The sequence below is a fragment of the Macaca mulatta genome, chromosome 10, assembly GCF_049350105.2.
Source record: "Macaca mulatta isolate MMU2019108-1 chromosome 10, T2T-MMU8v2.0, whole genome shotgun sequence".
In the NCBI taxonomy this organism is placed as follows: Eukaryota; Metazoa; Chordata; class Mammalia; order Primates; family Cercopithecidae; genus Macaca; species Macaca mulatta.
Genome location: NC_133415.1, coordinates 80,733,584 through 80,750,028, shown reverse-complemented (window position 1 = coordinate 80,750,028; position 16,445 = coordinate 80,733,584). Strand labels below are relative to the sequence as shown.

General features: G+C 43.6%; 1 protein-coding gene across 5 annotated transcripts in view; it reads right to left on the bottom strand.

Annotated features, from left to right (window-relative positions):
* DNAAF9 (dynein axonemal assembly factor 9) overlaps positions 1-16,445 on the bottom strand; it is a 164,671-nt gene that overhangs the window by 84,099 nt on the left and 64,127 nt on the right. For 3 of the 5 annotated variants that reach the window (XM_077948981.1, XM_077948979.1, NM_001194506.3), the window contains 4 exon segments: positions 16,220-16,355; positions 7,312-7,393; positions 5,360-5,396; positions 198-285 (listed from right to left, as the gene is read on the bottom strand). In XM_077948981.1, coding sequence (XP_077805107.1) covers positions 198-285; positions 5,360-5,396; positions 7,312-7,393; positions 16,220-16,355 — 343 coding nt within the window. 5 annotated transcript variants of the gene reach the window in all.

Sequence of the window (16,445 nt, the reverse complement as noted above, 5' to 3'; positions counted from 1 at the left end):
TCATCTACAAGACAACAGCAGCACAGTCACAGGCAGCAGAAGCTCAGTGCTCTCAAGGCTTCGCTCTGCCTGGTGTCAAAGAGGCCCAAGCACGCACAAAAGTGAGTACTACAAGGTGTCCAAAGAAGAAACACATGGATAGAATGTTTTACATTAAAATAATAACTACTGGAAGAGAAACATGGTATTTAAATTACCTTTGTTAGACTGGAAGTTTTAGCATAACATGCAATGCCAGCCACAACAGCCTCAATAACAGCAGCATATATCTGGGACAACAGCCTACTTCAAAAACAAAAAATAATGGTTAACATTACAGCATCATGAGGTTTTTGTCAAAAGATGCATGCACACAAATGACAACCCCTAAGAAACTGATTTTTAAACAGAATGGAAAAAGGCAAAAATATAACCCACTGATTTCTAAACCTTTTAAAAGTCACATGCCTGGGCCAGGAGTAGTCGTTCAGGCTTGTAATCCCAGCACTTTGGGAGGCTGAGATGGGCAGATCGCTTGAGCCCAGGAATTTGAGACCACCCTGGGCAATACGGCAAAACTCCATCTCAACAAAAAATAAAAATAAATAAAAATAACATCATCCAGGCGTGGTGGTATGTGCCTATAGTCTCAGCTATTCGGGAGTCTAAGGCTGGAGGATCACTTGAGCCTGGGAGGCAGAAGAGGTTATAGTGAGCCAAGATTGTGTCACTGCACTCCAGCCTGGGTGACAGAGTGGGACCCTGCTTCAAAAAAAAAAAAAAAAAAGCCGGGCGCGGTGGCTCAAGCCTGTAATCCCAGCACTTTGGGAGGCCGAGACGGGTGGATCACGAGATCAGGAGATCGAGACCATCCTGGCGAACACAGTGAAACCCCGTCTCTACTAAAACTACAAAAAAAACTAGCCGGGCGAGGTGGTGGGCGCCTGTAGTCCCAGCTACTTGGGAGGCTGAGGCAGGAGAATGGCGGGAACCCGGGAGGCGGAGCTTGCAGTGAGCTGAGATCCGGCCACTGCACTCCAGCCTGGGCGACAGAGCAAGACTCTGTCTCAAAAAAAAAAAAAAAAAAAAAAAAGTCATATGCCTGGTTTGACTTATACTTTGCTTTTGTTATCACCTTAAGGAAAGTTGGCTCCTCTGAATTCTGCTAGAGACTGCCCCTCCCTGTTTGTAATCAAACAGAATAAAACTGTGTAGACTCCTTGACTCCTCTATGTGCAGGAGCAGCTACCTACAGACCAGGAATCCCTTCAGTGTTATCATACCCACTTGCTGCTTTTCCAGGGACCAACCACACTGTAGTTTCATATCGTCTTTTCACTAGACCTGCTGAATGCTGGTCTATTACTGGAACCGCTGGGTAGGAGACCTCAGGGTGGAAGAGAGATGACCAGACTGAGGAGGGCCTGGGTTTTTCTCTGCCAGACTGGACTGCCACGAAGGTCTCTAGAAAAACCAGTCTGGTTCATTTAGGGAACCACCTAAGGTGGTTTTTCCACCTTGGCATTTACGACTGGATAATTCCTTGCTGTGGGGTTTGTCCTGTGCATTGTAGGATGTTCAGCAGCACCCCTGGCTGCTAACCAGCATCCCTACCCACTAGATGTTTGGTAGCATTCCAGTTGTGATAATCAAAAATTTCTCCAGACCCTGACAAATGTTCCTGGGAGTGGGGAAAGATGGGGGAGGGAGCTACAATAGAATTTCCCTTGGTTGAGAATCACTGCCTTGGAGGAAGGAGGTGCAGGCTCTTCTTAGGACACTTATGAAGAGAAGGGGCTCATCCGAGGGGCCCTGAAAGGCCAAGAAAGGCACCTGGCAAGGAAATAACAAGGTCTCACCTAAAAATATGTCTATTTTTAAGTGCTCATCCAAGGGGCCCTGAAAGGCCAGGAGAGGTACCTGGGAAGGAACTGACAAGGTCTCACCTAAAAATATGTGTATTTTTAAGCCCATAAGAATATTTTAACAGGTAAAGGAAGGTGATAGGAGTTCAAAAGTGGGAAAAAATACAGAAATGATTGGTATAATCCTCTCATCTTATAGAATAAGCAGTAATGGCCTCTGGAAGTAGAATAAGTTGTCTATTAAGTCACAGAAAATTCAAGGCTGACCCAAACTTAGATCTGCTCTCAGCCTGGTGCTTTTCCACTGTGCCACATCACATTGCCATCTCCTTCGATTTCCTTCTTGGCTCCTGCACCACACCTCCACAATGTAGGTAAGAGGTTACGGTTGAGTTGAAGAAAAAAGAACAGGGAGAGCTCATAAAACAAAATGACAGCTTCAAGTACCAATATATCCTGAAGACTTCTGGCCAGGCCAGGGCAGGGCAGAGGGTATACCCTGGAAGGGGCCTAGCAGAGAGATGTGAATGAGCTTAGTGCCTTCCAGGTGAGACCAGAATCCTCTACACTTTGACCCTAGGGTGCAGTTTTAAAAATGCCAAACCCAAAGACATGTAAAGATATCCCTCTCCTCAGCTGATTCAAACATCACTCAGTACCAACATTGGTCAGGCCTTTCCCTTGCTTGGTCTTCTCCTATACTGATCCTTACACAGGAGCTCAATACACAAGCCACATGACTGCTGACCCATAAAATTAAAAAGCCTGCATGGCTCTGTTGTCACTTTTTTTTTTTTTTTGAGAGGGAGTCTCGCTCTACCCAGGCTGGGGTGCAGTGGCCGGATCTCAGCTCACTGCAAGCTCCGCCTCCTGGGTTCACGCCATTCTCCTGCCTCAGCCTCCCGAGTAGCTGGGACTACAGGCGCCTGCCACCTCGCCCAGCTAGTTTTTTGTATTTTTTTAAATAGAGACGGGGTTTCACCGTGTTCCCCCAGGATGGTCTCGATCTCCTGACCTCGTGATCCACCCGTCTCGGCCTCCCAAAGTGCTGGGATTACAGGCTTGAGCCACCGCGCCCGGCCTGTTGTCACTTTTTTGTTTCTTTTTTGAGACACAGTCTTGCTCTGTCACCCAGGCTACAGTACAGTGATGCGATCTCAGCTCACTGCAACCTCCGCCTCCCGGGTTCAAGCGATTTTCCTGCCTCAGCCTCCCGAGTAGCTGGGATTACAGGCTCCTGCCACGGTGTCTGGCTAATTTTTGTATTTTTAGTAGAGGTGGGGTTTGACCACCTTGGCCAGGCTGGTTTCAAAATCCTGACCTCGTGATCCACCTGCCTTGGCCTCCCAAAGTGCTGGGATTACAGGCATAAGCCACTGCACCCGGCCTCTGTTGTCACTTTCACTTGAATCCACGTGTTCCATTGGATCTGTGATTTGGCAAATCTTCCAATGTGCACCCGGTTATCACTCAATACCAGTCCCTGACATGGGGCATCAATGGATTTGGTTTAGGCAAAATGTTTAAGGGTCTAGCATAAGTATCCAGAACAGTGGCTAAGCAGCGCTGGTACAGCAGTACAAGCAGGCACAAGTTAAGACTACAACACCCACCAACACTTGAGGAAATGGTTAACTTGTTGCTAAGGAAAGGAAACCCACAAAAGAACTATATACACGTATGACTACAACTTAATAATTTTTTTAAAAGCCCAGAAAGATACATACATATACATACACATATATACACGTACACGTACACATTTTCTTTTTTTTGAGACAGAGTCTTGCTCTCTCGCCCAGGCTAGAGTGCAGTGGCACTATCTTGGCTCACTGCAACCTCTGTATCCCGGGTTCAAGCAATTCTCCTGCCTCAGCCTCCTGAGTAGCTGGGATTACAGGCATATGCCACTACACCTGGATAATTTTTGTATTTTTAGTAGAGATGGGGTTTTGCCATGTTGGCCAGGCTGGTCTCGAACTCCTGACCTCATGTGATCCACCCGCCTAGGGCTCCCAAAGTGCTGGGATTACAGGTGTGAGCCACCGCGCCTGGCCACACACACACATTTTTGAGACAGGGACTCACTCTGTCACCCAGGCTGCAGTGTAGTGGTGTGATCTCACCTCACTGCAACCTTGACCTCCCCAGGCTCAGATGATCCTCCCACCTCAGTCTCCCAAGTAGCTGGGAACACAGGCGTGTGCCACTATGTCCAGCTAATTTTTGTAGAGACAGAGTTCCATAAGATTTCCCAGGCTAGTCTCGAATTCCTGGGCTCAAGCCATCTGCCCACCTCGGCCCCCTACAGTCCTGGGATTTCAGATGAGCCACTGCGCTCGGTCCCAGAAATATATAAAATAAGATACTAATGGGTAGTGCCAGACAGGAGGAATTGTAGCTGATCTTAATTTTTCTCTAATTTCATATTTTCTGTAGTATGATTATATTTCTTCTATTATATTTCTCCCAGTACAACTTTGTGGGCCCTGCCCTAGTAATTCTGATTGTAATCTTGGGATTGGTCCTGGAGAACCTATATTTTAAAGAGATCCTTAGATGATCTTTTGTAGCCTCTCACTGCTTGGCCATAGGGAAGTGCTGCTGATCTAGACCCTACCAAGTTAAGCTGCAGTATTTAATTAGGTAATAATAAAATTCCATTATATCCATATTTCTTTTTTGAATTTAATAGTTTCAGCACTAATGAGTTTATTTTCTGTCTGGTTTCCTGCTGTATGTGAAAGAAGAGAAGTCAACACTAGGTAGGCCCTTTCTCAGGTTGCACAGCCAGTGTTCACACCCTCTCACTATGTTCCACAGGCTTAAGTGTCAAATCCAGAGAAAAACACTCTTCAGACCAGCTGGGGTTTCACAAGATTCTCCCAATGGATTTCAGGATGGTTTATTCTTAGAAAAGCCCTTAACTTAAAAATGCATTATGTAGAAAACATATCAAGGGGAGTTACATAATATAAATGCATGGGTGTGCAGGTAGGAAGTCTCTGAGGTCTAGAGAGAAGAGCAGATGGCAAAGCTGGCAGGGTTTTCTGGCCTGAATATGAAGCTGACAGAAACTTGGGAAACAACACAGTAATGTTCACGCCATAAACCAGATGTCTTTTTTTTTTTTTACACAGTATCCCTCTGTTGCCAAGAGTGCAGTGGTGCAATCAATCATAGCTCACTGAAATCTCGACCTCCCAGGCTTAAGTGATCCTCCCAACTTAGCCTCCCGAGTAGCTGGGACCACAGGTGTGCACCACCATGCCTGGCTAATTTTTTATTTTCTGCAGAGACAGAGTCTGCTTACGTTGCCCAGGCTTGTCTCGAATTCCCGGTCTCAGGTGATCCTCCCACCTCAGCTTCCCAAAATGTTGGGATTACAGTGCATGCCACCACACCCAGCAAAAGCAGATGTCTTAATCACTGTTGATCTCAAAATGAAGTACACAGGATAGTCACAACTGAGTAACTCGACTTTGAGAAAGAAAAAATAAAATATGAAGACTTACATTTGTTCAGTTTTCTTGGGCAGCTTGCTGTCACCACCTGTGAAAGAGGCCCACTAAGAATGTGACAAGAGCACAGGATATGCAAACACTTAACAAGGAAGCTAGAAATGCTTAATTTACCTGGAAGACATTGTCAAGAACAACATTTCTTTTTCTTTTCTTTTTTTTTTTTTGAGACACAGTTTAGCTCTGTCACCCAGACTGGAGTGTAGTGGTGTAATCTCAGCTCACTGCAACCTCCGTCTCCCGGGTTCAGGCAATTCTCCTGCCTCAGCCTCCTGAGTAGCTGGGATTATAGGTGCACACCACCATGCCCCACTAATTTTTGTATTTTCAATAGAGATGGGGTTTCGCCATGTTGGCCAGGCTGGTCTTGAACTCCTGACCTCAGGTGATCCACCCACCTCGGCCTCCCAAAGTGCTAGGATTACAGGTGCGAGCCACCACGCCCAGACTATTTTTTTCTTTTAAGTTAAACACAGTACAAATACCAACAACAGTGGAACCTGGCCACTCCCAATAGCCTTCTGGATCTTCACCTGCATTTCCCACTTTTACAACCCACTCAGCAACATCACTAAATACCAGAGATATGCGGAATCTTAGGTTCTGGAAGGTTTTTGTTTTTATTTTTAATTTTTTAAACTTCGAGGCATCAGTAAACAGGTTCAGTTCTACCTCTTGCTTTATCTCCTTAATAACCTGACCCAAGTTATGCTTCTTTCCAGAGTTTCCTGGCTTATTTAACATCATCCAGAATAAAATATGGTTCCTCATGTATTCTCCTCTGTGTAGCAATGCTGAGACCTGCATTCATTCCAGAGGTTCTTTTCCATGTGACTTTGGATACCTGCAACTTCTGGTTACCCTAGCAAGCAGGGCAGCCCCAGCCAGCCCAGCCTTTCTGGATGGCCCTACAGCATGCTCTTAGCTCCTAAGCACTCTTTTATTACGGCCTTTTCTCATTTTCCTCACAAGAACAGTTGAGTGGGCACCTGGCTGAGTCATCTAAATTCCCACTGCGGACCCTACCTCCTGCCTTTTTTTTTTTTTGAGACGGAGTCTCACTCTGTTGCCCAGGCTGGAGTGCAGTGCCATAATCTCAGCTCACTGCAAGCTCCACCTCCCGGGTTCACACCATTCTCCTGCCTCAGCCTCCCAAGTAGCTGGGACTACAGGTGCCCACCACCACGCCTGGCTAATTTTTTTGTATTTTTTAGTAGAGAGGGGGTTTCACTGTGTTAGCTAGGATGGTCTCGATCTCCTGACCTTGTGATCCACCCACCTCGGCCTCCCAAAGTGCTGGGATTACAGGCGTGAGCCACCGCACCCGGCCCACCTCCTGCTTTTTTGTTGTTGTTGTTAAGACAGAGTCTCACTGTGCTGCCCAGGCTGGAGTGCAGTGGCTCAATCTTGGCTCACTGCAACCTCCACCTCCCAGGTTCAAGCGATTATGGTGCCTCAGCCTCCTGATTAGCTGGGACTACAGGTGTGTGCCAGCACGCCTGGCTAATTTTTGTATTTTTAGTAGAGATGGGGTTTCGCCGTGTTGACCAGGCTGGACTCAAACTTCTGACCTCAAGTGATCTGCCTGCCTGTGCCTCCCAAAGTGCTGGGATTACAGGTGTGAGCCACCATGTCTGGTCTCTACCTCCTGCTAGCTTAAACTAGGTCTTACTCATCTTGGCCTCCCCTGTGACACCTAGCAAAAGGTTATACTCATGGTTAGACTTAATGTAGGCTGCACCAATCATCTTCCTCTTGAAACACATTCTGTGAGAAATGTGTTAGACACATCAACTATCCAGAAGTAATCAGAGAGGGAGCTGGAGGCCCACAAATTGGGTATCATGAGCTTCCAAGCAAAGCAGTGAATTTTGTGACAACTTTTAATTCATGGGAGAGACTATTCATTAGATAAGCTGATGAGATGACAACTTACAGGGACTTACCTAAGTAAGGAACATGAGTAGCTCCAAAAAAGTATGTTCTTGAACAAGCAAGAGGTCCCTTTGGTGAGACGCACTGGGCTACCTGGATGTCAGAAAAAAATAAAAATAAAAAAGGGGCAATAACTTACGCATGTACTAGTAGATAAACAAAAAGCATACAGTTAATGGAAATAAATTTTCTTTTGTTTTTGAGACACAGTCTTACTCTGTCGCCTAGGATGGAGTGCAGTGGCATAATCTGAGATCACTGCAACCTCCACCTCCCGGGTTCAAGTGATTCTCCTGCCTCAGCCTCCCCAGCAGCTGGGACTACAGGAACATGCCATCACACCCAGCTAATTTTTTTTTTTTTTTTTTTTGTATTTTTAGTAGAGACAGGGTTTTGCCATGTTGGCCGGGCTGGTCTCGAACTCCTGACCTCATGTGATCTGCCTGCCTTGGCCTCCCAAAGTGCTGAGATTACAGGCGTGAGCCACTGCGCCTGGCCAGAAATAAATTTTCTTCTACAAAACTGATTTATTATTTTTTAAAGACATAGGGGAAAAGATGATCTTTAACTGTTTTTCCAAAGGTGTCTTTTGGTGCGTGTGCGTGTGTGTGTGTGTGTATGTGTGGTTTAAACTTTGGCTATACCGTGAGGGTGCTGTTGGATACTCAGTCAGCCCAGGGATGCTAAGGGATACATGACTCAGAAGGATAAAGGAAGCAAGGTGTTTGGGTTTTGACTGTCAATACTCAGTCCAGAGTTTTCACCATGAAGACCCTGGCTGACATGACAGGCAGAGGTGTGGGGCAGCTCCAAATTCAGGAGAGGAGGGTGTTATCCACATCCCCACCTCCATTTGTATTTCATCTCTGTACATAGCCCCTGAGGAAGAGAAAATAAGTTCTTCTAGGTTTTCACATTTTTATTCTTCTTCCCTGTTAAGATGTCCATTGATACAGAGATAAAATAGATGTCCTTTCCTCTTCTGAAAATCCAACATCTCATGAGGGTTCCTAGAATAATAGGTATAAAATGCAAAAATACTACCACTGAGCTAAAGGAACATTAATAAGTACAATATACAAAAATAGCTAAATACAACACAAATATTCATTCCTTCTATTTTACTCAATTGTTTAAGACAACAACACTAGAATTCATGGCATTTTTCTGTAATATTGTGAATCCAAGTTACAGATTGGAAATAAGGACTTATTCTAACTAACCTATAAAAAAATTCACTAATAGTGAATATGATCAATATTGCCATGACAATGAATGAAAACTTAAGGAGGTATTTCTAATTGCTGGCTGATAATGTATTTCCTCAAATAAAACATGTTCCTTGGATCTCCAAATTTTCCCTTATTAAAGGTTTTTTTTTTTTTTTTTAAAAGGTGCCAAGTGTTTGTGCTATGCATTGAGTTAAAGTCATATGGTTTAAACCCCAGATTTGAAAGGGCACCGTTCTCTTTCAGTTGTGTACACTTGAGTACATGAATCTGAAGTCTATTTCAGTCAGAAGATCAACACACCAGCACAGGTGTTGGCCAGTAGAATGGGATCTATACAGAGTCAACATTTTTCTCAGAAAAGAACTTTGGATTTTCTTAAGCAGTTAAAATAAGTAACTGGTTAAGAGTCTAAACCTTGGTGTCATAGAGCATGACTCTTAAAAACATTTTAAGTCAGGCTGAATCAATTGTGAGCTTTCCTGGAAGACTATAAAAAAACAAGAACCACCTCAAGATAGCGTCATTGGATGTCTGGTGTAAAGGTATCTATCCTCGTATTTAAAGGAAGATTTTGAAATAAATAAATAACAATATATATCCAGATAATCCTATCTACAGCCTTGGTTTTAATTACCCCCTTCATACCAAGGGAATGCTCAAATGTTTACTTTCAGACAAGACTAACCTCGCGACCCTAGACTTATGTATCTAACCACTGCCGCCTCAGCTCTATTCGGGTGTCTCACAGTCATTTCAAATTCACTGTCTAAAGTGAACTTCAAACACATCCAATCTGACTCTCCTCAGTGTTCCCTCTCTAAATGAATAGTTTCTTTGTCCACTCAGTACAGACATCAGAATCCTGGTGCTTCCATGTCTTTCTGTGGCTTGACAGCTCTTTTCTTTTTTCTTTTTTTTTTTTTGAGACGGAGTCTCGCTCTGTCGCCCAGGTGGAGTGCAGTGGCCGGATCTCAGCTCACTGCAAGCTCCGCCTCCCGGGTTCACGCCATTCTCCTGCCTCAGCCTCCCGAGTAGCTGGGACTACAGGCGCCCGCCACCTCGCCCGGCTAGTTTTTTGTATTTTTTTAGTAGAGACGGGGTTTCACCATGTTAGCCAGGATGGTCTCGATCTCCCGACCTCGTGATCCGCCCGTCTCGGCCTCCCAAAGTGCTGGGATTACAGGCTTGAACCACCGCGCCCGGCCAGACAGCTCTTTTCTTTTTATCGCTGAATAGCATCCATTCACTTACTGAAAGACATCTTGGTTGCTTCTAAGTTTTGGTAATTGTAAATATCCATATGCAGGTTTTTGTGTGGACATAAGTTTTTAATTCTTTGGGTAAATACCAAGGAGCGAAATTGCTGGATCTTATGGCAAGACTGTATTCAGTTTTGTAAGGAAATGCCAAACTGTCTTCCAAAGTGGCTGTACCTTTTTGCATTCCCACCGGCAATAAATAAGAGTTCCTGTCGTTCCAAATCCTCACCAGCATTTGGTGTTGGACATCTAAATTATTGCTCCAAACATTTCCTAGCTGGCTCTCAGTCAGCCCAGGATGATCAGGAATTCACGACTCAGAAGGAAAAAGGAAGCAATGTGTTTGGGTCCAAACATTTCCCAGCTGGCTTTCCCTGGAGTTTTCAAGTCCATGGGATCCTCGAAGGCAAAGATCATGACTATCCCTTCATCTAGCACAGTGACTGACATTTACCAGACATTCAACAAGGATTACTGAAATAATGAGTGAAAACTCTTTGGCTTTGGAGTGATACAGACCTGAGAGCAGAAACTGCTTGTATAATACAATCTATAATGTGGATATGCACTGGGTGGTTTTTTATTTTTATTTTTTTGCAACTTTTGAGATAAAACCATTTTAAAGTATGCAATTCAGTGGTACATTGCCTTGATCATTATGTTCTCTTCCCTTCCTGATGTTCCAAGATTCCTTCTTTTATCATTTCCTCTCTGTTTAGACCAAATTTCTTTAAGTTATTCTTTTAGGTAGGTCTTCCAGCAACCAATTCTTGTAGTTTTCCTTCATCTGTGAATGTCTTGATTTTCCCTTAATTCTAGAAGGATATTTTTATTAGATACAGATTTCTAGGCTGACAATTCTTCTCTTTCAGCATTTGAAATATAGGTGTCACTTCCTTCTAGCCTTCATGGTTTCTGATGAGAAAGAAATACAACTTTCACACAAAAAATTGTCGGCCGGGCATGGTGGCTCACACCTGTAATCCTAGCACTTTGGGAGGCCAAGGCGGGTGGATCACCTGAGGTCAGGAGTTCGAGACCAGCCTGGCCAACATAGTGAAACCCCGTCTCTACTAAAAATACAAAAATCAGCCACGTGGTGGTGGGTGCCTGTAATCCCAACTATTTGGGAGGCTGAGGCAGGGGAATAGCTTGAACCTGGGAGGCAGACGTTGCAGTGAGCCGAGATCACGCCACTGCACTCCAGTCTGGGTGACAAGAGCAAAACTCCGTCTCAAAAAAAAAAAAAAAAAAAAATATTGTCTTCCCCCTATGGGTAAGGTGTCATTTCTTTCTGGTTGTTTTCAAGACTTTTTGTTTGGGCTAAGCGTGGTGGCACATGCCTGTAATCTCAGCACTTTGAGAGGCCAAGGCAGGCGCATCACTTGAGGTCAGGAGTTCAAGACCAACCTGGCCAACATGGCAAAACCCCGTCTCTACAAAAGATACAAAAATGAGCCAGGCATGGTGGCGCACACCTGTAGTCCCAGCTACTTAAGAGGCTAAGAGGCTGAGGCATGAGAATTGCTTGAACCCAGGAGGCGGAGGTTGCAGTGAGTCAAGATTGAGCCACTGCACTCCAGCCTGGGTGACAGAGTGAGACCCCATTTTTTTAAAAAAAGATTTTTTGTCTGTAGTTTTCAACAATTTGACTTTGGTATTTATTGGTGTGGGTATTTTGGGGTTTAATCCTGTTTAAGGTTCACTCAGCTTCTTGATTTTCTAGATCCATAGTTTTGTGGGGGTTTTCTTCTGCCAAATTTGGGGGAATTTCAACCTTTATTTCTTCATTTTTTAAGTCCCATCCTCGTTCTCCTCTCCTTCTGGTACTCCAATAATATGAATATTTGGCTTTTTGTGAGAGTCCCACAGCTCTCTGAGGTTCTGTTCAGTTTTTCTTTTCAGTCTATTTTCTGTTGTTCAGATGGATGATTTCTATTGTTCTATCTTCAAGTTCATTGATTCTTTATTCTCTCATTTCCGTTTTGCCATTGAGCCCATTCACTGAGTTTTTAACTTTGACTAAGCTGTTATTTATTTATTTATTTATTTATTTATTTATTTTTGAGATGGAGTTTCGCTCTTATCTCCCAGGCTAGAGTGCAATGGTGCAATCTCGGCTCACTGCAGCCTCTGCCACCCAGGTTCAAGTGATTCTCCCGCCTCAACCTCCCAAGTAGCTGGGATTTTACAAGCGCCTGCCACCATGCCTGGCTGATTTTTGTATTTTTAGTAGAGACGGGGTTTCGCCATGTTGGCCAGGCTGGTCTTGAACTCCTGACCTCATGTAATCCACCTGCTTTGGCCTCCCAAAGTGCTGAGATTAAAGGTGTGAGCCACTGAGCCCGGTCTATTTTTACTCTAAAATCTCAATTTGGTTTTTCTTTTCTTTCTTTTTTTTTTTTTTTTTTGAGACGGAGTCTCACTCTGTCGCCCAGGCTGGAGTGCAATGGCGCGCTCTCGGCTCACTGCAAGCTCCACTTCCCGGGGTTCACGCCATTCTCCTGCCTCAGCCTCCCGAGTAGCTGGGGACTAGAGGAGCCTGCCACCATGCCCAGCTAATTTTTTGTATATTTAGCAGAGACGGGGTTTCACCATGTTAACCAGGATGGTCTCGATTTCCTGACCTCATGATCCACCCGCCTCGGCTTCTCAAAGTTGTGGGATTACAGGCATGAGTCACCGTGCCTGGCCTTGATTTGGTTTTTCTACACATCTTCTATTTCTTTGCTGAAACTTTCTAACATTTACTCAGGGGTATTTGTAGTTGCTCACTGAAGTGGTTTTTTGTTTGTTTTTTTTTTTTTTTTTTTTTTTTTTGACACAGAGTCTTGCTCTGTCGCCCAGGCCGGAGTGTAGTGGCGTGATCTTGGCTTACTGCAACCTCCGCCTTCCAAGTTCAAGCAATTCTCCTGCCTCAGCCTCCAGAGTAGCTGGAACTCCAGGCATGTGCCACCACGCCCAGCTGTTTTTTTGTGTTTTTTTTTTTGGTATTTTTAGTAGAGACCGGGTTTCACCATGTTAGCCAGGATAGTCTTGATCTCCTGACCTCGTGAAGTATTTTTATGATGGTTGCTCTAAAATCCTTGTCAGTTAATTCTCACATCTGTGTTCTGCTAGTGCTGGCACTGATGACTGTCTTTTCTCACTGGGTTTGAGAGCTCTAGTGATTTTTCAATTGAAACCTGGACATGTTTAGTGGTTTCCCTGGAGTTTGTGACATAAATTAATAACTAATCTAAGTCCAGCTTCAAATTACACTCTATCACTTTGTGTGTAGTGCATAAAACTTGTATCAGAGTACTCCTATGTCCTCCCTCCTGTGCCTTATTACATTGCTGCCACTCACTTATCTATATGCTGTAATCACTTATACACTGTTACTATTACAAGAATAAGGAATAAGAAAAATAATAAGGAATAAGAAAATAAGAAATATAAAATATTTCATTTTATCTTCATTTATTCCTTCTTTGATGCTCTTCCTTTCTTTATGTGGATCCAGGTTTCTGATATATATATTACATATTACATATATATTCTATATTACACATATAAATTATATAAAATTAAAATATGTAATATACACACACACACACACACATACATAAAGAACAACTTAACATTTCTTACAGGGCAGATCTGCTAGTGATAAATTCAATTTTTTTGTTTGGATTTTTTGTGACAGTCCCACAGACTCTCACAAAACAAAAGAGAAAGCATTTCTCTTTTGTTTCTTCCCTTTTCTTTTGAAGGATAATTTTGTTGGATATAAAATGTGGTTTGGTTGGTGTGTTTTTTCATTCAACACTTTAAAATATCATTTCACTCTTTTCTTGTTTGTATGGTTTCTGATAAGAAGTCCACCGGAACTTTTATCCTTGTTCCTCTCTATAGGTAAGGTGTTTTATTTCCTGCTTTGGCTTCTTAAGAGATTTTCTCTTTGTCTTTGATCTTCTGAAGTTTGAACAGGATAGGTCTAGGCATATATATTCTGGTATTTACCCTGCTTGTTGTTTTCTAAGCTTCCTGGGTCTGTGGTTTTGTGCCTTTGTCATGAATTCTGGAAATTTCTTGGCCATTAATACTTCAAGTACTTCTTCCATTTCCTTCTTTTTCTTCTTCAGGTATTCCCCGTACATGCACATTATACCTTTTGAAATTGTCCCAGGGTTCTTGGATGATTTCTTTTTTTTTTTTTTTTCTGAGACGGAGTTTTGCTCTTGCTGTCTAGGCTGGAGTGCAATGGCATGTATACCTTTTGAAATTGTCCCAGGGTTCTTGGATGATTTCTTTTTTTTTTTTTTCTGAGACGGAGTTTTGCTCTTGTTGTCTAGGCTGGAGTGCAATGGCATGATCTCGGCTCACTGCAACCTCCGCCTCCTAGGTTCAAGTGATTCTCCCACCTCAGGCTCCCTAGTAGCTAAGATAACAGGCGCCCACCACCATGCCCAGCTAATTTTTTGTATTTTTAGTAGAGATGGGGTTTCACTATGTTGGCCAGGCTGGTCTCAAACTCCTGACCTCAGGTGATCTACCTGCCTCGGCCTCCCAAAGTGCTGGGATTACAGGCATGAGCCACTGTGCCCAGCTGGTTCTTAGATGATTTTCTTTTTCCTCATTGTTTTCTTCTCTTCACACTCCTGTTCAGGAATTTTCTACTGACTGATGTCACACTTACTGATTCCTTCTCTGGATATGTCTGCTCTACTAATAAGCCCATTAAAGGCATGCTTTGTTTCCATTACAGTGCTTTTGAATCCTAGCATTTCCTTTTGATTCTATCTTCAAGTTTCCACCTTCCTGCTTACATTATTCATCTCTTCTTACATGTTGCCTATGTTTTCCATTAGAGCCTTTAACATTAATCACAGTTATTTTTAATAATCTGTACATTACAAAATATGAGTCATATCTGGGTCTGGTTCTGATGGTTGCACTGTCTCTTCAAATAGTGTTTTTTCTTGCTTTTTAGCATGCTTTGTAATTTTTTGTTGAAAGCCAAAAATGGGCCGGGCGCGGTGGCTCACGCCTGTAATCCCAGCACTTTGGGAGGCCGAGGCGGGCGGATCACAAGGTCAGGAGATCGAGACCACGGTGAAACCCCGTCTCTACTAAAAATACAAAAAATTAGCCGGGCGCGGTTGTGGGCGCCTGTAGTCCCAGCTACTCGGGAGGCTGAGGCAGGAGAATGGCGTGAACCCGGGAGGCGGAGCTTGCAGTGAGCCGAGATCGCGCCACTGCACTCCAGCCTGGGCGACAGAGCGAGACTCCGTCTCAAAAAAAAAAAAAAGAAAGCCAAAAATGATGTATCAGGTAACAGGAACTGAAGAAACAGACTTTTAATGTGGGATTTTATGTTAATCTAGCTGGGAGTTGGGTTCTGTTTAATGTTTTTTGAAGCTGTAGGTGCCAGGGACTTCAAATCCCTCTAGTATTCTTCTATTTTTCTTCCCCATTTTTCTTCTTTGGGTTCCCTGTGAACTCCACCTTAGATGGACTGTACCTTGCAGCTCTGTCAGCAGTAACCCGCTGTTATATTGTAGACTTGTGCTAAGGTAATGGGGAAGCGAAACATTCCATGATTTTACGGTTAAATCTCAGTCTTTTAGTGGGCCTGTGTCTCCAGGCTGTGACCATCAAAGGTGTTTCTTAGCTATTTCCCCCTCCCCTAGGGAAGACAGGAAGGTTACAGTGGCATGTGCCTGTGGTCCCAACTATTCAGGAGACTGAGGTGGGAGGATCACCTGAGCCTGGGAGGTCAAGGCTGCAGTGAGCCAAGGCTGTGCCACTGCACTCTAGCCTGGGTGACAGAGACCCTGTCTCAAAAAATAAAAAAACAAAAAAACCAGTACCTACTAACCACAGCTTTCCTGGTTGCCAGAGACATTTTGAAAATACTTAAAATTCCACTGAGATAGCACAGACTTTCACAGTCATTAGAGTCTTATATTCAGGTCTAATATTTTCTTTAAAAGAACGCAGCAGACAATCTGCCACCAAATGCAAAAATCTTCTCTCTGGCACTCTCAATAAACAATGATCATCAAGGTTGGTTTCTGTCCTTAAATGTAATAGTCAAGGCGTAACAAACTTAGGCTTGGAATAACTATCCTCAAATTATTTTTAATTTTAAAAATTCTATTGATAATATTACTCTGACAACTTAAAGACTGGTTTGTGAAACTATATTCTTAACGTTTTTCCTTCAAATATTTCAAAATTAAATGTGATGTTTTCAAATCATACCTAGTACCTACAGAAAAAAGTACACACAGTTTCTAATCACTTCTTTTCACTCTAAAACAACTTCAAGTTCAGGGTTAAATCAACACACTAACTGGAAAAGGTTCCTTTTGTCTAGCTCCCCCCACCCACCCCACCCCCACAATAAAACTAACCAAGCACCAGGCAGTCCAGCCACTTACCATGTGCTTGGCAAAGCTCCCGCCAGGACCAGTGCTTCGTACCAGGTGTCCTTCAGAAGGGAAGTTAAAGTTGCCAGCATTCAGGTTTTCTCGTGTGGAGTGATTACCAAAGAGAACAAATGGCTGCCGATTAGGACTAGAGAGCGAAGTCAAAAACATGCGATTAGAAAAGAGTTCCTGGCCAAGGCAACCTTCCATGACCTTAATAAGTCCTCAGGCTTTTCTG